Below are 20,110 nucleotides of genomic sequence, written 5' to 3'. Positions count from 1 at the left end.
CTGTGTATATGCCGAATATCCACAAGTGTGCATGCAGAAAAGCCCGTCCACCATTATCATTAGTGTACAGGGCTTGCATGCACTCCATGCTGGGTACAAAAGATTTATCTGAATAATGTGTCCCATCTCCTCCCACAAGCTGGATCGAGCATGACAGCCCGCTCACATGGACACGACACCCTCATGGCACTCCTGCAAGTTCTTTCAGTTCTTTGCAAATACATGCCCCTCGCCCAGAAATGCCCATTCCACTGAGTAGTCCATCAACGAATGGATCAGTCCTTCTGCACTGGCAATCTCTGTCCGCATGTGTATGCATAGTAGTTTGGTCGATTGCTGTATCCGGAATATGGGTAGTGTGCAGATATCCATGAGATCCGGGTGCATTTCCATTTGCCTCCAACCCAGAATCACTCTGTGTCGCCATTTTGTCTAAACATATAAAATAAAGCCTCTAACATGCCCCGTACAGAGCAGGCGATGTGTTATAGCGAATCCCAAGCTAAATAAATATTTGAGATTTGCAGCATGGCTGCTCCCAATCAGAAAGGACCGAGCTTGCATGATAAAGTCATCAGTTACTCGCACATCAAACTTCATTCCAGTTACAGATTTACTGTATACCAAATCACTGATTACTGGCATGGTTCATATCCAGTGTTTTTAGGCCAAATATCACAGGGTGCGGGGGAGATTTCACTGTGATGAATCATGCTGCGAGCGATCTCACACGACTCGTTCTGCACATGCGCATAACAAGATTCAGCAGACCCCCAACAATCGGATTTGGACGTTTGCGTACAAATCCCGATCGGGCCCCTAGATAGTAAGTGTTCCACTGGACAGGGACTGATGTGACTACATATATTCGCTGGAAAGCACTGCATAATGGGATGGGTACGATATGTTGCCAGGCGGAATATTGACATGAGAAGGTCAAACAGTAGTGTTAAGATTGGCCGTGTCGACCTTCATCATGTTAGCAGTGATATAATATTGACACGTTAGAATGTTGACATATTACCGCTGGTGGCCCAGCGGAGACATGTCTCCCTCCGATGGCTGTATAGGCTCCAGCAGCGTCTCCTGTGCAGTGGTGCCGAGAAGGGGGTGGTGGTGCTGGAGGGGCCCGCGTCTGTTACTGACTCTCCCCCCCCCCCCCCCCCCCCCTCCACTCTCCACCAATTATGAGGGCCCAGCGTGGCTCTGTACGCCCCTGCCCAGCGGTCATTTCACTGTGACTTTCTGGGTCAGACCTCCAATCACCCGGCATTCGGGTGGGTATCTCTCTGCTATCCCTAACTACTACATACCCTCCGACTGTACCTTTTTGGCAGGTACAGTACCTTTTTTTTATGTTCTGTGCCTGCCAAAAAGGGCTTTGTACCGATTTTTGATTGTCCAAATTTACATTGAAAGTATAGGAAAGGGGGCGTGGCCACGCCCCCTTTACCCGTGGTCATGCCCACTTTTCTAATTTGGACCAATTTTTATGTGTAAAATGTTTGAGGGTATGTTACTACTACCCCTAACTCTCTCTCTCGTGCCTAACCCTAACCTTCCCCTATGTAGCATAACCGTAACCCTCCTGCAGCCTAACCCTAATGTTACATTCTGGCAATGTTTACACTTCACCTGTTGACATTTTAAGAATTGTGATGTTGACATTATGAATGCAACATTGTGATTGTCTACCTTTTGACAGCACCCCCTGCAGAAAATGTGCGCTATATAAACAACTGTTAATAAATAAATCCTTTACAAATAGATCTGCAGTGTCAAAAATTAGCGTTGTCTTGAAAAACCCAGTAATCATCTGCGTCGCCCATAATACTGGGATCACCTTCACACTCTCATTCATCCTGTTTGCTATTCTTATGTAGGAAGACAGGCAGTACAGATTTGCTTGTTTAGCACGTGTAAATTGACAGCCAGGCGCCTCCAGCTTCTTTCTATACTTATTTACCTTTCACTGGACCATTGCGCATTTCGACTCTCATTCAGCCGAGTCTGCAGTTTTGGTCCAGACAGGATCCTAATGAAAACTGGTATAAAGAAAAGAACATGCTTTGAAAAGCAGAGTCTGGTACTGACGGTTTCTCTTGATGGCCTGTCACATTTTACTTACAGTAGCCATCTTTTATTTGAAAAAGATCTGCCGACAAGGCGATTGGAGTACTAATACTTTGAAATGACTTTAGGAAACATGTCACCCAGTTTCCAGTGAGGCTCCTCCAACAAGTTCTGTACTGTTCTGCTTACTCTGTGTTCCTTAAAGCTTAATTCTTTCTTGTCGTGTTTTTTTTTTGAGTGTGACTGTGTGCGTCACATGAGGGGAGGCAGCTCCCGGTGATCTCACAAACTTGGTCGGTCCTGTGATGAATCTCAGCCATTGAGTCTCAGACAATGTCTGCTTCTGTATTGAAAGAGCTTGCGGACTGTAGTTAGGAAACACTACTAATCTGCTTACGAGTTGATGCTGAATATTCAGAATTATACCATTTTTTTTTTTAAAAGCAAGAAAAACAGTTTTAAGATATTGTACAGGGAATGAGCTTTATGTACACGTTTTCTGTAATAGATATTTCCATGATCCTACTCACTGATATTGATGCGTAAGTAAATTATACTGTTGTTAGCATTCAATGCTAAAGGTGAATGTTATTTGTTTATTTATTTTAAATCGGCAAGTTTGTGCCCATTGTAACAGGGTTGAAGAAATTGGTACTCACGACCAGGACCGGATCTAGACCTTGTGGTACCCAGGGCAAAAAATAGGGGTGTGGCTTCATGGAGAAGGGGTGTGGTCAGTTATGCCCCCTGTAGCTGTGCCCACAGTAGTATTGCCCCCTGTAGAGTTGTGCCCCCAGTAGTATTGCCCCCTGTAGAGTTGTGCCCCTTGTAGAGTTGTGACCCCAGTAGTATTGCCCCCAGTACCGTGCCCCAGTAGAGTTGTGCCCCCTAGTTGCGCCGCTTACAAAAAAATAAAAATAAATACTTACAATCCCTGCTCCTGCTTCCCGACCACTGCTTCCCTCCGTCTTTGGCCGCCGGCGCCGCTCCTCGGATCTATGGGAGAGACGTCATGACATCTCTCCCATAGCACCGCATAGACACTAGAGGTCAGTTATGACCTCTAGCGTCTGTGTGCCGCTACCACAATGCAGTGCAGGTGCGCGATGACTTCATCATGCACCGGCACCAGTAGCGGATCTTCCCACGGCGGCGGTGCCCTCCGGAACGCGGCGCCCCGGGCAAAAATCCTGCTTGCCCATAGCAAGATCCGCTACTGCTCACGGCGAAGCAGTGTCCTTTTAATTATAGAAGACACTGCATTTTAACATTCACATACATAAGCCTGGACAAACAGGCACATTAATTAGACAGACAGGTGAAAGAAAATGTCCCAGCATTAAAGTGCTAATGTTCAGTCTGCTACAATAGCATGCAGCAACAATCTGCTATGCTTCTCTGGCACAGCTAATATCATCAGTCCGTGACACTAAGCAGACTCCGGCCTACTCTCTGGCTGCTCTGGCATCAGTGCACAGAGCACAGGGTGTATGACAGTTTTAAACCCTTCCTGTCCTTCAGTAATGAGTTGCAGCTGGACCTGTGCAACCCAGAAAACCCAGAGTTCCAAACTTCCACTGCTACTGCAGACTGTACAGGCCTTGCTTTAGTTTCCCTTGGAGGGAGCTGATCCCACTGGAATGTGGGCGATTCAGGTGAGAGGCAACCCCTCTCACCACACCGTATATATACACTTTGCAGTAATAATATTTTGTTGTTATTGTTCTTTAAAAAAAAAATTATGGAGGCGTTACACCGCATAATAATCAAGATATAAAACAATAAAGTATTGTAAATTCAATCATAGAAAATAAAAACAGGAATACAGTACAGTTTCTGACAGCGTTAGACAATATAGCAATGCAATTATTTAAAAAAAAAAAACATTTGAAACAGTGAAGGTTGATGTACGCTTATTAGAATGAAATACACAAAAATACAATCATGAGGTTTGCCTAAACAAACCGGGGGGAAGGCTACAACCAACGGAGACCCAATCACTACAAGTGATTATTTTGTTTTATGGGTTATTTTAATTGTAGACGCAGCCGCAGTAATGAAAGTGGCTGGTGTGTGAAGACGCATGGATGGAAGCCAGTGGTTTCCAATATAGAGCCACTTTGTTAATGTGTCAGAGTTTTCCATGCTCACATCATCAGGTGGCTGCTCATTTAAGGATCCATGACTCGGAGTGGGGTCAGGTGGAACAAATACAGAGAGGAATAAAGATAGTAAAGAGGGAGTAGAGTATAGAGCTGATGGAGAGCAGAGTACAAAAGTATATAGAGTGAGAAAGAGATAAGCTAAGCAAGATGGGAGAGACCCAACTAAACCAAAAAAAAGAATCATGCAGAATGGCCCATAAATAGTTTCTAATATACATCTAGTGTTCATATGATCACTCCGTTTCACCGTTGGTTGGATTGTGTACTTCTATTGGGATGCAGTTAAAATGCCGGCTGTTCAGGAGACCGATGACAGAATCCCAACAGACGAAATCCTGAGCAACGCCCAGTATACCCTCTCGATTGATGGGTCCACGCCACCACCCGAGTGGGAATAGAACCTGTGGCAGGTGAAGCGAGAAACCGGGTCTGAAGCATGGCGAGCGCAGCGAGCCCGCAAGGATACTCGCTGCTGGGATTCTAGCAGGCGGGATACAGCCGTCGGTATACTGACAGCCGACATCCCATCTGCCGGTATATCATACCGAACCCCTTTTATCTAGTAGTGTATGAGCAGCATCAGAAATGTCTGATGAAAGAGCAGAGGGGCAGCCTGCAAATGTGTAAGAAGGTGAAGGACACCCTCATAGTGCAAGAGTCTGCTGTACTGCTAGACAACACAAGGAAAGTCTTAAGGCCCGTACACACTGGTCGATGTATCGGCCGTTCTCTTGAACGGCCGATACATCGCGGGACCGTCGGCCAGTGTGTACGGGCGATACGTCTGTGAACTCCGTCGTTCACAGACGTATCGCGTCGGCCGCGCAGCACAGCCGACAGCCAATATATCTAACGATATATTGGCGCGTCGCTGTGTGTGTACGGGGCGGTCGTCCGACCGCCCGTACACATGCTGCGGCGGCCGGTGGTGATTGACAGGTGAACCTGGCGGGCGCTCGCGCCCGCCCGCCCAGTTCATGACGTCAGTCCCCCGACGGATCGGGCTGTGTGTATGCACAGCACACTGCCCGATCCGTACATAGATATATCTGCAGATCAATTGATCTGCAGATATATCTAATAGTGTGTACCCACCTTTAGACTACAGTGAGAAAATGGAAAGACAACAGAGGTTCAGTCTAGTAAAAGAAATGAAAACTTAAGTATACAACACAGCCAAACCATTACTGCAGTCATCTCCCCATGTTTAGCTAAAGAAAGTATATATTTTTTTAAATACTCACATCTGTTGCTTAGTGCCACAAAAGCATTGTTATTGAAAAGTACTGAACTGTTGCTGAGTGCCATGAAAGCATCATTATTGAAAAGTACTGAACTGTTGCGGAGTGCCATGAAAGCATCATTATTGAAAAGCACTGAACTGTTGCGAAGTGCCACAAAGCATTGTTATTGAAAAGCACAGTACTGTTGCTGAGTGCCACATTATTGCAAAGCACTGAACTGTTGCTAAGTGCTACAAAAGCATTGTTATTGAAAAGCACAGAATTGTTGCTGAGTGCCAGATTATTGCAAATCACTGAACTGTTGCTGAGTGCCACAAAGCGTTATTGAAAAGCACAGTACTGTTGCTGAGTGCCATGTTATTGTAAAGCACTGAACTGTTGCTAAGTGCTACAAAAGCATTGTTATTGAAAAGCACAGTACTGTTGCTGAGTGCCATGTTATTGTAAAGCACTGAACTGTTGCTAAGTGCTACAAAAGCATTGTTATTGCAAAGCACTGAACTTTTGCTGAGTGCCACAAAGCATTGTTATTGAAAAGCACAGTATTGTTGCTGACTGCCACATTATTGCAAAGCACTGAACTGTTGCTGAGTGCCTCGAAAGCATCGTTATTGAAAGACACCGAACTGTTAAAATATGCATTACTGCTCTTTCTGATACCCCTTTTCCACTTACGAGCACGGGTCGCAGCCGGGAGCCTGACACGGGAGCTGCCCCCTGCTGCGACCCGTGCTCGGCCCCTTTCCCATCAGCAGTCACAACCCGGCATATGCCGGGTTGGTGACGCTTCTAGTGACGCAGCAGGGGCGGCGCAGGGAGATCACATGATCTCCCAGCGCCGCCCTTCCATACAGTGTAAATGGGAGCCGTGTCGCATAGACACGGCTCCCGTTTACACTACAACCCTACCCGGATCAGTCCCGTGTCCTACCCAGGTAAATAGTAGAGATGAGCGCCGGAAATTTTTCGGGTTTTGTGTTTTGGTTTTGGGTTCGGTTCCGCGGCCGTGTTTTGGGTTCGACCGCGTTTTGGCAAAACCTCACCGAATTTTTTTTGTCGGATTCGGGTGTGTTTTGGATTCGGGTGTTTTTTTCAAAAAACCCTAAAAAACAGCTTAAATCATAGAATTTGGGGGTAATTTTGATCCCAAAGTATTATTAACCTCAAAAAACATAATTTACACTCATTTTCAGCCTATTCTGAACACATCACACCTCACAATATTATTTTTAGTCCTAAAATTTGCACCAAGGTCGCTGTGTGAGTAAGATAAGCGACCCTAGTGGCCGACACAAACACCGGGCCCATCTAGGAGTGGCACTGCAGTGTCACGCAGGATGTCCCTTCCAAAAAACCCTCCCCAAACAGCACATGACGCAAAGAAAAAAAGAGGCGCAATGAGGTAGCTGTGTGAGTAAGATTAGCGACCCTAGTGGCCGACACAAACACCGGGCCCATCTAGGAGTGGCACTGCAGTGTCACGCAGGATGTCCCTTCCAAAAAACCCTCCCCAAACAGCACATGACGCAAAGAAAAAAAGAGGCGCAATGAGGTAGCTGACTGTGTGAGAAAGATAAGCGACCCTAGTGGCCGACACAAACACCGGGCCCATCTAGGAGTGGCACTGCAGTGTCACGCAGGATGTCCCTTCCAAAAAACCCTCCCCAAACAGCACATGACGCAAAGAAAAAAAGAGGCGCAATGAGGTAGCTGACTGTGTGAGAAAGATAAGCGACCCTAGTGGCCGACACAAACACCGGGCCCATCTAGGAGTGGCACTGCAGTGTCACGCAGGATGTCCCTTCCAAAAAACCCTCCCCAAACAGCACATGACGCAAAGAAAAAAAGAGGCGCAATGAGGTAGCTGTGTGAGAAAGATAAGCGACCCTAGTGGCCGACACAAACACCGGGCCCATCTAGGAGTGGCACTGCAGTGTCACGCAGGATGTCCCTTCCAAAAAACCCTCCCCAAACAGCACATGACGCAAAGAAAAAAAGAGGCGCAATGAGGTAGCTGTGTGAGTAAGATTAGCGACCCTAGTGGCCGACACAAACACCGGGCCCATCTAGGAGTGGCACTGCAGTGTCACGCAGGATGGCCCTTCCAAAAAACCCTCCCCAAACAGCACATGACGCAAAGAAAAAAAGAGGCGCAATGAGGTAGCTGACTGTGTGAGTAAGATTAGCGACCCTAGTGGCCGACACAAACACCGGGCACATCTAGGAGTGGCACTGCAGTGTCACGCAGGATGTCCCTTCCAAAAAACCCTCCCCAAACAGCACATGACGCAAAGAAAAAAAGAGGCGCAATGAGGTAGCTGTGTGAGTAAGATTAGCGACCCTAGTGGCCGACACAAACACCGGGCCCATCTAGGAGTGGCACTGCAGTGTCACGCAGGATGTCCCTTCCAAAAAACCCTCCCCAATCAGCACATGATGCAAAGAAAAAGAAAAGAAAAAAGAGGTGCAAGATGGAATTATCCTTGGGCCCTCCCACCCACCCTTATGTTGTATAAACAAAACAGGACATGCACACTTTAACCAACCCATCATTTCAGTGACAGGGTCTGCCACACGACTGTGACTGATATGACGGGTTGGTTTGGACCCCCCCCAAAAAAGAAGCAATTAATCTCTCCTTGCACAAACTGGCTCTACAGAGGCAAGATGTCCACCTCATCTTCACCCTCCGATATATCACCGTGTACATCCCCCTCCTCACAGATTATCAATTCGTCCCCACTGGAATCCACCATCTCAGCTCCCTGTGTACTTTGTGGAGGCAATTGCTGCTGGTCAATGTCTCCGCGGAGGAATTGATTATAATTCATTTTAATGAACATCATCTTCTCCACATTTTCTGGATGTAACCTCGTACGCCGATTGCTGACAAGGTGAGCGGCGGCACTAAACACTCTTTCGGAGTACACACTTGTGGGAGGGCAACTTAGGTAGAATAAAGCCAGTTTGTGCAAGGGCCTCCAAATTGCCTCTTTTTCCTGCCAGTATAAGTACGGACTGTGTGACGTGCCTACTTGGATGCGGTCACTCATATAATCCTCCACCATTCTATCAATGTTGAGAGAATCATATGCAGTGACAGTAGACGACATGTCCGTAATCGTTGTCAGGTCCTTCAGTCCGGACCAGATGTCAGCATCAGCAGTCGCTCCAGACTGCCCTGCATCACCGCCAGCGGGTGGGCTCGGAATTCTGAGCCTTTTCCTCGCACCCCCAGTTGCGGGAGAATGTGAAGGAGGAGATGTTGACAGGTCGCGTTCCGCTTGACTTGACAATTTTGTCACCAGCAGGTCTTTCAACCCCAGCAGACCTGTGTCTGCCGGAAAGAGAGATCCAAGGTAGGCTTTAAATCTAGGATCGAGCACGGTGGCCAAAATGTAGTGCTCTGATTTCAACAGATTGACCACCCGTGAATCCTTGTTAAGCGAATTAAGGGCTCCATCCACAAGTCCCACATGCCTAGCGGAATCGCTCCGTGTTAGCTCCTCCTTCAATGTCTCCAGCTTCTTCTGCAAAAGCCTGATGAGGGGAATGACCTGACTCAGGCTGGCAGTGTCTGAACTGACTTCACGTGTGGCAAGTTCAAAGGGCATCAGAACCTTGCACAACGTTGAAATCATTCTCCACTGCACTTGAGACAGGTGCATTCCATCTCCTATATCGTGCTCAATTGTATAGGCTTGAATGGCCTTTTGCTGCTCCTCCAACCTCTGAAGCATATAGAGGGTTGAATTCCACCTCGTTACCACTTCTTGCTTCAGATGATGGCAGGGCAGGTTCAGTAGTTTTTGGTGGTGCTCCAGTCTTCTGTACGTGGTGCCTGTACGCCGAAAGTGTCCCGCAATTTTTCTGGCCACCGACAGCATCTCTTGCACGCCCCTGTCGTTTTTTAAAAAATTCTGCACCACCAAATTCAAGGTATGTGCAAAACATGGGACGTGCTGGAATTTGCCCATATTTAATGCACACACAATATTGCTGGCGTTGTCCGATGCCACAAATCCACAGGAGAGTCCAATTGGGGTAAGCCATTCCGCGATGATCTTCCTCAGTTGCCGTAAGAGGTTTTCAGCTGTGTGCGTATTCTGGAAAGCGGTGATACAAAGCGTAGCCTGCCTAGGAAAGAGTTGGCGTTTGCGAGATGCTGCTACTGGTGCCGCCGCTGCTGTTCTTGCGGCGGGAGTCCATACATCTACCCAGTGGGCTGTCACAGTCATATAGTCCTGACCCTGCCCTGCTCCACTTGTCCACATGTCCGTGGTTAAGTGGACATTGGGTACAACTGCATTTTTTAGGACACTGGTGAGTCTTTTTCTGACGTCCGTGTACATTCTCGGTATCGCCTGCCTAGAGAAGTGGAACCTAGATGGTATTTGGTAACGGGGGCACACTGCCTCAATAAATTGTCTAGTTCCCTGTGAACTAACGGCGGATACCGGACGCACGTCTAACACCAACATAGTTGTCAAGGACTCAGTTATCCGCTTTGCAGTAGGATGACTGCTGTGATATTTCATCTTCCTCGCAAAGGACTGTTGAACAGTCAATTGCTTACTGGAAGTAGTACAAGTGGGCTTACGACTTCCCCTCTGGGATGACCATCGACTCCCAGCGGCAACAACAGCAGCGCCAGCAGCAGTAGGCGTTACACGCAAGGATGCATCGGAGGAATCCCAGGCAGGAGAGGACTCGTCAGACTTGCCAGTGACATGGCCTGCAGGACTATTGGCATTCCTGGGGAAGGAGGAAATTGACACTGAGGGAGTTGGTGGGGTGGTTTGCGTGAGCTTGGTTACAAGAGGAAGGGATTTACTGGTCAGTGGACTGCTTCCGCTGTCACCCAAAGTTTTTGAACTTGTCACTGACTTATTATGAATGCGCTGCAGGTGACGTATAAGGGAGGATGTTCCGAGGTGGTTAACGTCCTTACCCCTACTTATTACAGCTTGACAAAGGGAACACACGGCTTGACACCTGTTGTCCGCATTTCTGGTGAAATACCTCCACACCGAAGAGCTGATTTTTTTGGTATTTTCACCTGGCATGTCAACGGCCATATTCCTCCCACGGACAACAGGTGTCTCCCCGGGTGCCTGACTTAAACAAACCACCTCACCATCAGAATCCTCCTGGTCAATTTCCTCCCCAGCGCCAGCAACACCCATATCCTCCTCATCCTGGTGTACTTCAACACTGACATCTTCAATCTGACTATCAGGAACTGGACTGCGGGTGCTCCTTCCAGCACTTGCAGGGGGCATGCAAATAGTGGAAGGCGCATGCTCTTCACGTCCAGTGTTGGGAAGGTCAGGCATCGCAAACGACACAATTGGACTCTCCTTGTGGATTTGGGATTTCAAAGAACGCACAGTTCTTTGCGGTGCTTTTGCCAGCTTGAGTCTTTTCAGTTTTCTAGCGAGAGGCTGAGTGCTTCCATCCTCATGTGAAGCTGAACCACTAGCCATGAACATAGGCCAGGGCCTCAGCCGTTCCTTGCCACTCCGTGTGGTAAATGGCATATTGGCAAGTTTACGCTTCTCCTCCGACAATTTTATTTTAGGTTTTGGAGTCCTTTTTTTTCTGATATTTGGTGTTTTGGATTTGACATGCTCTGTACTATGACATTGGGCATCGGCCTTGGCAGACGACGTTGCTGGCATTTCATCGTCTCGGCCATGACTAGTGGCAGCAGCTTCAGCACGAGGTGGAAGTGGATCTTGATCTTTCCCTAATTTTGGAACCTCAACTTTTTTGTTCTCCATATTTTATAGGCAGAACTAAAAGGCACCTCAGGTAAACAATGGAGATGGATGGATTGGATACTAGTATACAATTATGGACGGACTGCCACGGTTAGGTGGTATAAAAAAACCACGGTTAGGTGGTATATATTATAATAATAATACAATTATGGATGGACGGACTGCCTGCCGACTGCCGACACAGAGGTAGCCACAGCCGTGAACTACCGCACTGTACACTGGTTGATAAAGAGATAGTAGTATACTCGTAACAACTAGTATGACACTATGACGACGGTATAAAGAATGAAAAAAAAACCACGGTTAGGTGGTATATATTATAATAATAATACAATTATGGATGGACGGACTGCCTGCCGACTGCCGACACAGAGGTAGCCACAGCCGTGAACTACCGCACTGTACACTGGTTGATAAAGAGATAGTAGTATACTCGTAACAACTAGTATGACACTATGACGACGGTATAAAGAATGAAAAAAAAACCACGGTTAGGTGGTATATATTATAATAATAATACAATTATGGATGGACGGACTGCCTGCCGACTGCCGACACAGAGGTAGCCACAGCCGTGAACTACCGCACTGTACACTGGTTGATAAAGAGATAGTAGTATACTCGTAACAACTAGTATGACACTATGACGACGGTATAAAGAATGAAAAAAAAACCACGGTTAGGTGGTATATATTATAATAATAATACAATTATGGATGGACGGACTGCCTGCCGACACAGAGGTAGCCACAGCCGTGAACTACCGCACTGTACACTGGTTGATAAAGAGATAGTAGTATACTCGTAACAACTAGTATGACACTATGACGACGGTATAAAGAAAGAAAAAAAAATACCACAGTTAGGTGGTATATATTATAATAATAATACAATTATGGATGGACGGACTGCCTGCCGACTGCCGACACAGAGGTAGCCACAGCCGTGAACTACCGCACTGTACACTGGTTGATAAAGAGATAGTAGTATACTCGTAACAACTAGTATGACACTATGACGACGGTATAAAGAATGAAAAAAAAACCACGGTTAGGTGGTATATATTATAATAATAATACAATTATGGATGGACGGACTGCCTGCCGACTGCCGACACAGAGGTAGCCACAGCCGTGAACTACCGCACTGTACACTGGTTGATAAAGAGATAGTAGTATACTCGTAACAACTAGTATGACACTATGACGACGGTATAAAGAATGAAAAAAAACCCACGGTTAGGTGGTATATATTATAATAATAATACAATTATGGATGGACGGACTGCCTGCCGACTGCCGACACAGAGGTAGCCACAGCCGTGAACTACCGCACTGTACACTGGTTGATAAAGAGATAGTAGTATACTCGTAACAACTAGTATGACACTATGACGACGGTATAAAGAATGAAAAAAAAACCACGGTTAGGTGGTATATATTATAATAATAATACAATTATGGATGGACGGACTGCCTGCCGACTGCCGACACAGAGGTAGCCACAGCCGCGAACTACCGCACTGTACACTGGTTGATAAAGAGATAGTAGTATACTCGTAACAACTAGTATGACACTATGACGGTATAAAGAATGAAAAAAAAACCACGGTTAGGTGGTATATATTATAATAATAATACAATTATGGATGGACGGACTGCCTGCCGACTGCCGACACAGAGGTAGCCACAGCCGTGAACTACCGCACTGTACACTGGTTGATAAAGAGATAGTAGTATACTCGTAACAACTAGTATGACACTATGACGACGGTATAAAGAAAGAAAAAAAAATACCACGGTTAGGTGGTATATATTGTAATACAATTATGGATGGACGGACTGCCTGCCGAGTTCCGACTGCCGACACAGAGGTAGCCACAGCCGTGAACTACCGCACTGTACTGTGTCTGCTGCTAATATAGACTGGTTGATAAAGAGATAGTATACAATACATACAACAATATACTACTATACTGGTGGTCAGGCACTGGTCACCACTAGTCACACTGGCAGTGGCACTCCTGCAGCAAAAGTGTGCACTGTTTAATTTTAAATTAATATAATATTATGTACTCCTGGGGGCTCCTGCTATAACAACCTGCAGTGCTCCCCAGTCTCCCCCACAATTATTATAAGCTTTGCCTTTTATACATTGATGTGCAGCACACTGGGCTGAGCTGAGTGCACACAGACTGAGTCACACTGTGTGACTGGCTGCTGCTGTGTATCGTTTTTTTTCAGGCAGAGAACGGATATAGCAGAGAACGGATATATTATATTAAAATAAATAAAAGTTAACTAACAACAACTGCACTGGTCACTGTGGTAAACTCTGTCTGACTCTGCACAATCTCTCTCTCTCTTCTAATCTAATTTCTAATGGAGAGGACGCCAGCCACGTCCTCTCCCTATCAATCTCAATGCACGTGTGAAAATGGCGGCGACGCGCGGCTCCTTATATAGAATCCGAGTCTCGCGAGAATCCGACAGCGTCATGATGACGTTCGGGCGCGCTCGGGTTAACCGAGCAAGGCGGGAGGATCCGAGTCTGCTCGGACCCGTGAAAAAAACATGAAGTTCGTGCGGGTTCGGTTTCAGAGAAACCGAACCCGCTCATCTCTAGTAAATAGCCGGGTAGGATTCACGGGTCACTTGATCCGGGTTTACCCTTTTCCACTTGCAAAAAACACGGGTAAATGCGCGCCCCCGTGCATTTACCCGTGTTTTTTGAGCTAGTGGAAAAGGGGTATAAGATAAGAAATGCAGTGTCATCTGCTTGTGAAACGTCAACTCTCATAACCTATATAAATAAATACTAAAATAAACCTTGATGCTTGCCCCAGAACCAGCTTATTAAAGTGAGTTAGCTGAGCACAACACTTATACACCTTGTCACAAGCAATCTTGTCCACAAGGCAAGATTATGATTTGTGCGTGTTCCAAGGCAAGTAACTTGCAATGGCTATTGCCAGTATAATTTTATTGTTTGAAGGGTTGCCCAAGAAGATGCAACAGGGGCCCCTTCTCATGAGAGCTTACAGGTTGGTAAATGAGATCACCCAGACGGGGGGTTGGATAAGTTTAGTGAAAAGGTAGATTTTGTGAGAGTACTTGGAAGATTAAATGTTGGGGTAAAACCGTGCGGGCAAGGTAAGTAGATGGGAGAAGGATTTCTTTTTCGGGGTGGGGGGGAGAGGGAGTCCCATTTTCCAGTGACTGTCCCGCTGTCCCACCTGCAGGCCGCAATATCCCGTGGTGGGTCAGCAGTTGGGAGACCCTTTCTCACTTGCTGCTCTGTTAATAGCCGCCGTGCGCATGCATCTATTCACCGGGAGTGAGGGACAGAGGGCATTCTAGCAGCTCACAGAGACAGGGACCATGCCCCCCCAGTGATGAAAATGGGGGCCATAGCTCGTGATTGCGACACTTCCCATGAGTCCACACCCCTAGCTGCAATGTCACACCCCCTAATGTCATGTGCGCAACTTCGGGCACACTGTTCATTACAAAGATGGGAGGTATGGTACAGCTAGTGTCCATTGTGATCAGTGGGAGAGACTACAGAAAGAAGTGAGAGTGGGGGATGTAGGGGCGTCAATGCCAATATGGTTGTTGGTGGGAATAATTAACTCCCCTAAAGGAAGCGTGGATAAGGAATTGTAAAACTGGACTCATGTGGGGGGTTAAATAATAGTGACACATATTGTAGTTGAAGTGGAGAGAAAAGATAGAGAGCACTGACTTGAAATTAGTAGGAAAGAGAGGGTTCTGGGGGATGAGTCGGAAAGTGAAACTAGCGGAGAGAAGTAAGTGTCCCTCACTGTGTTGTTGGTCATGTATGAAGGAGAGACCCCATAAGAGAGAATAATCGGGGGTGAGGGAAGAGCCATGTTTCAGTAGAGGTTTAAGGAGTTTGTGATGAATAGATTGTGCAAGGATGTATGCTTGTTATAGACCGATCTAGAGTTCTAGAGTGCACAGAAATTTGTGAAGTACTCCAGGAAAATAGATGAGAATAAGGTTAGAAAGATTGGAGTTACCCCGTGGTTGGGACATTTTGGTGTAGAAGGAGGACTGGGACTGTAGGAATTGTGCTGCCACCCCAAAAGAAGGGCAGGGGTTCTGCATGGCAGGGTAACGATCATTGCTGCCCCTGTTCGATAGACTTGTCATTTCAGTAAATAATTAACCAGTGAGGTGCAGTAAGGTCACAGTAACTGACGTGTATCTTTTAAAAACACATTTTTTATTTTGAAAGTCTTCCGTAGCGATCCTCATCTTCTCCCTCATCTCCACGCATCAATAGAGTGGCATCACTAAACAGATCTTCAAAAGGTCATTTTTACAGTACTGTATATCCCAGCATTCTTTTTTTCTGAATGTCTCATTCAAAATGAAATCTAGTCGATATTGTATCTTTTTCTCTGTACATAATATCTGAGGAAGTTTTATAACTCAGAGAAATCTATAAAAACAACAACCTGTGATTGTTTCAGCAGGAGGGTAGATAGGAAATGTTCCGTCTAAAATGAGATACATTAGGCTGTGAATGATCATTATTTGTGGCAAATAATAGAAGCAAGTATTCTGCCGTTTGTCATACTGCACATCCAAGAGCATTTATTTCATACACAGTCACTCCCCTCCTTGTAGTGGACACTGGGACATTCTGTGTGCGGAGAACCCACCTAGAGGGCCCCCTTGATGCAAGCTCATCCTCTGTCAGGCAGCTCTCACTGCAGGCTGGAGCCCATTCTGCTGCAGAGCAAGAGTACAGAGCCATAGAGTCTGCAAGAGTCCTGAGCTGCAACCAAGGCTGGATACGGCACCAGAAGCAAGGTGAATCCGTACCTATTGTGCTGGATATAGACACCAACTTCTAACCTGTTAACCTGTTAGGAGCTGCCTCTCTGCAGCACTGAGAAGAGCATTTTCATGTACCAGAGTCTCAAGTGTATTGACTTCTGCCAGGAAACAGCAGACAGCATGAATGGGATTGTAACACTGGCATGTGACTGACACCTATGATTTTCTTTTCCACCTTGCAGTTTTATCAGAAGGCGTTAATATGGCTCTGAGATATGCAAATGATTGCAAGCATCTAACAAGATCAATAGTTTAGTCATTTTATTGCAGGGGGAGTAGCCAGCCTGTAATAAGGTCCAGCGTCATGTATGAATGGGCACATGACAGCACCTAGGAAGGCTTGCACTAATATGAACCTGGATCTTTAAGAAGAAGCAACATTTTAGATTACAAAGCACTGTAGGATCAAGGGTCAAGCAGGACCTGCTATGACTAGCATGATTGCCTATTTGCACCTTTCAAGGAAAAATATAGTTTACATGGGCACAAATGAGCTTGGATTCTACAAAGGAGAGGGAAGAAGATCTGCGCGGCATTATGGCAGAGCTATTTCAAGTTGCACGTCTTTTTGATAACTCCTCTGAGGCTTGGTTAGCCCAAAAGATTGGTGTGACTAACCATTTGGTGCAATACAGGTCCACTTACTACCACACAAAGCATTAATGCCTGAGCTTCAGTTCGGAAACTTTTTTTTCATATTATATTATTATTTGTTTGTACAATTATTATTATTGTTATCATCATCTTTGGCTGTTGTCTATTTTTTTGCTTTTTAACTAACCATTGTGGCATAAATGGATGGACAGATGCCTGTGAAACACTGTGATCATTTGTTTCTCACCTCCTGGACATTACTGCACTCATGGAATACATTACTGGCAATAACCTATGACTCTGGCAGCGTCGCTGTTAAATTTTGGATTAAATCTCTTGAAATTGTGAAGGAAAAAGAACGGCTGGGAAGTTAATGTAGCCGGCCCCGTGAAAATGATGCACGTCAATAATTTTCCATTTCGGAGACATTCTTGGATATGGTAAGGAGTCAGCATAACCTTCAGCTGGTCACAGTAAAAAAAAATAAATGCCTTTGCTTTGTGAATAAATGTCAGGTCCTGTATTTTCGGATGTGTTACACTGATTGAGGCAAAGCTTTTAACCCCGTACGGTAATCTACTACCTTTAGCAATCACAAGACCAAACTGAGAATGATTAAAGTGTGATACACAGTACGTACTGTAAGCAAATGAATAACCAGACTGACAATTAAAAAATTTAAATGATAGCAAATGTGATTTGTAACAGCAACCAGCCTGTGATCTACAGTACTGACATGTACCGGTTATATTGTATTACAATGTTATTTACAGACACAGATCAGATGAACAGGCCAGTCTGACTTAACATGTGGCTATAACATACAGTAGTTACCTTTGAACAAAATGCTTGTATCAGGATTGATTTATAGCCTCAGATGACACTGCTTACATTGTTCATGTTTTATGTGTTTTTTATGTTTAGTTTCAATATTGTGTTTGTTTATTCTGCTTTGCTGTACTTTACTGTAACATCTATTACTATACTATACATATACAGTATGTAGGAATGTGTACAGAGTAGAAATATCTAAGAATAGCAATACTGTATTGGAAAGGTCATTAACCCCTTGGCCATCCTGCTAAAGCATGATCAACTGTAACCTTGTAGATTTGCATGTGTATTCTGTAGGATCTTCACTTATGCAGATTTGGTTATTATCAAAGCAATGGGTAAGAAACCCCAGTACTGGGAAAATGGGATCACTTTCTAAAACTTAGACAAGGGGCGCATAGACACACAGGGGGCAATGCTGAGTTGGTGATAAAATGGGTACAAAAATAACGTACTGTATTTATACCTGTATGCAGAACTTGAGATGTTTTACAGTCTAGGCACACATCACAGACACATTGCACTTGTTGTAAGCCATGTATTTTATGTACAACAAATACATTTGCTATAAGCAGCAATTAAACCACAAACGCCGCTGTAATAAAGTAGAAACAACTCCCTGTGTTGCGTTTGAAACGGAAAATAAAAAGTGCTTAACGCGTTTATAAATACATAGTACAGCAGAGCGTTTGCAAACAGCCAATCACAACCGGCTTGCTAGTGACAGTGACTGTCGTCATATATTTGCACTCACCCCTGCCCACCAGCAAATTATACAGCTTTCTCAGGCATACACTCCCTGGGCTCAGACTGGCATAAGTGTCAGAATCTGGCAAATCTGCATGGGTGCATATGTTCTGTGCAGTGAGAATGCTGCCGTACAGGTTAGGCCAAGCACTCTGCACAGCCTCAGTTTTTGGAAAGAGAAACTTATGGGGGGATTCAGTTGCTGGCGATATGCCGCTGCGATGCTTAGTTGCGCACATATCAGACAGTTATGGTAGCCCATATACCTCAATTTTACCTAAACGAACGAGGTATCGGGCTAAACATACAATGTAGATGGAGTCAATATGCAAATCCCGGAAGGGCAAATTGTCTCCACCATGATGACTTCAATCCCAACCTGACCCCCCAAGCCTTCCCGCCCTCCCCCCGTCCCTTGAGTTCACAAAGTAGAAATAATTGGGGTATTTCTAAGAAGGAAATATAGGGTTGGCCCTGTTGCTACTGCATTTGTCAGCTTTTAGTAAATCTGGAGAAAGTGCTGCTGCATGTTCTACAATCATATGACCACTGGCCATTCTATAGACTATTACATACTACACCAAATAAATGTGACAGCCCGCTGGGGCATATTAAACAAGATGTGACAATGTGGTAACAGGTCATTTGTAAGGAACACAGACAGGCAAATCTGTAGCTATTATTTTATTGACAGCAGGCGGCACCTTTATGCTGGTCAGTTCCCAGAAAGCTCACTGCCATCATGTTCATGAGCAATAGCTGACTGTGTATAGAAGTCATTCCTTTTATTTTTCTGTAGTCGTTGTATACACTGTGATGTGATCATGTATCTTGAAGGTATCACAGCAGTGGTGCACAAACTTGGAAATTATGTGACCTGGGATTTTACTCCTGGGGTGCCTGTAGAGGTTCCTGATTGGCTGGCCAGGACTGGAGGGGGCGTGACTGGCAAAACCCAGACTAGGAGACTCACTGAGCACCAGCAGCTTCTTGGTGGGGCTGATTTGTGCTGCGGTTACCCCTGGGTTGAGGCACTGTGGGGTGTCAGTGCGGATCCAGGGGGATACTAGTCACTGCTGTGCTGATCTAGGACTGAGCACAGGGATGTGGGGATTGGCACATGCTGATGCACAGGTGATCACTATGGGAAGCACACAGCACACACATCCTCCTGGTGCCAGTCTCCCCAATGCCACCACTGCAGCAGCGATGAGAGGGGCACCGCTCTGCCCAGGATGTGTGATTCCCATGGCAGCACCAAACATGTCAGGAACAAGCATGACTACTCGCCAGGGCACATGTGACTGTGGCAGGCACGTCTTCAGTCCTGGTGATGTGTGTGCATGACATGTATGTGTATGTAGGAGCATGACGTGTGTTGTGTGTGCATGAGTGTGACATAAGAGCAGCCTGGTAGTCATAGCTTGTAGAATGCCAGGACAGGCTCCACTTACAGTGCATCCGGAAAGTATTCACTTCACTTTTTCCACATTTTGTTATGTTACAGCCTTATTCCAAACTGGTATAAATTAATTTTTTACCTCATAATTCTACACACAATACCCCATAATGACAACGTGAAATAAATGTTTTTGAGATTTTTGCAAATGTATTAAAAATAAAAAATAAATCACATGTACATAAGTATTCACAGCCTTTGCTCAATTCTTTGTTGATGCACCTTTTGCAGCAATTACAGCCTCAAGTCTTTTTGAATATGATGGCACACCTATCATTGGACAGTTTCGCCCATTCCTCTTTGCAGCACCTCTCAAGCTCCATCAGGTTGGATGGGAAACGTC

The 20,110-nt window shown here is 45.6% G+C and overlaps 1 protein-coding gene across 3 annotated transcripts in view; it reads left to right on the top strand.

Annotated features, from left to right (window-relative positions):
* The window catches only part of PDE4D (phosphodiesterase 4D), a 1,020,783-nt gene that overhangs the window by 223,985 nt on the left and 776,688 nt on the right, over positions 1 to 20,110 (top strand). The window contains exon 1 of one of the 3 annotated variants that reach the window (XM_063962764.1): positions 16,015 to 17,167. The exons of the other annotated variants lie outside the window; for them this stretch is intronic. Within the exon in view, the coding sequence (XP_063818834.1) occupies positions 17,121 to 17,167 (47 nt within the window). The 5' untranslated portion in view covers positions 16,015 to 17,120. Of the gene's footprint in view, positions 1 to 16,014; positions 17,168 to 20,110 lie in introns of those variants that run through there. 3 annotated transcript variants of the gene reach the window in all.

Source organism: Pseudophryne corroboree, chromosome 1, assembly GCF_028390025.1.
Source record: "Pseudophryne corroboree isolate aPseCor3 chromosome 1, aPseCor3.hap2, whole genome shotgun sequence".
Lineage (NCBI taxonomy): Eukaryota > Metazoa > Chordata > Amphibia > Anura > Myobatrachidae > Pseudophryne > Pseudophryne corroboree.
This window is presented reverse-complemented; position numbering and strand designations above follow the sequence as displayed.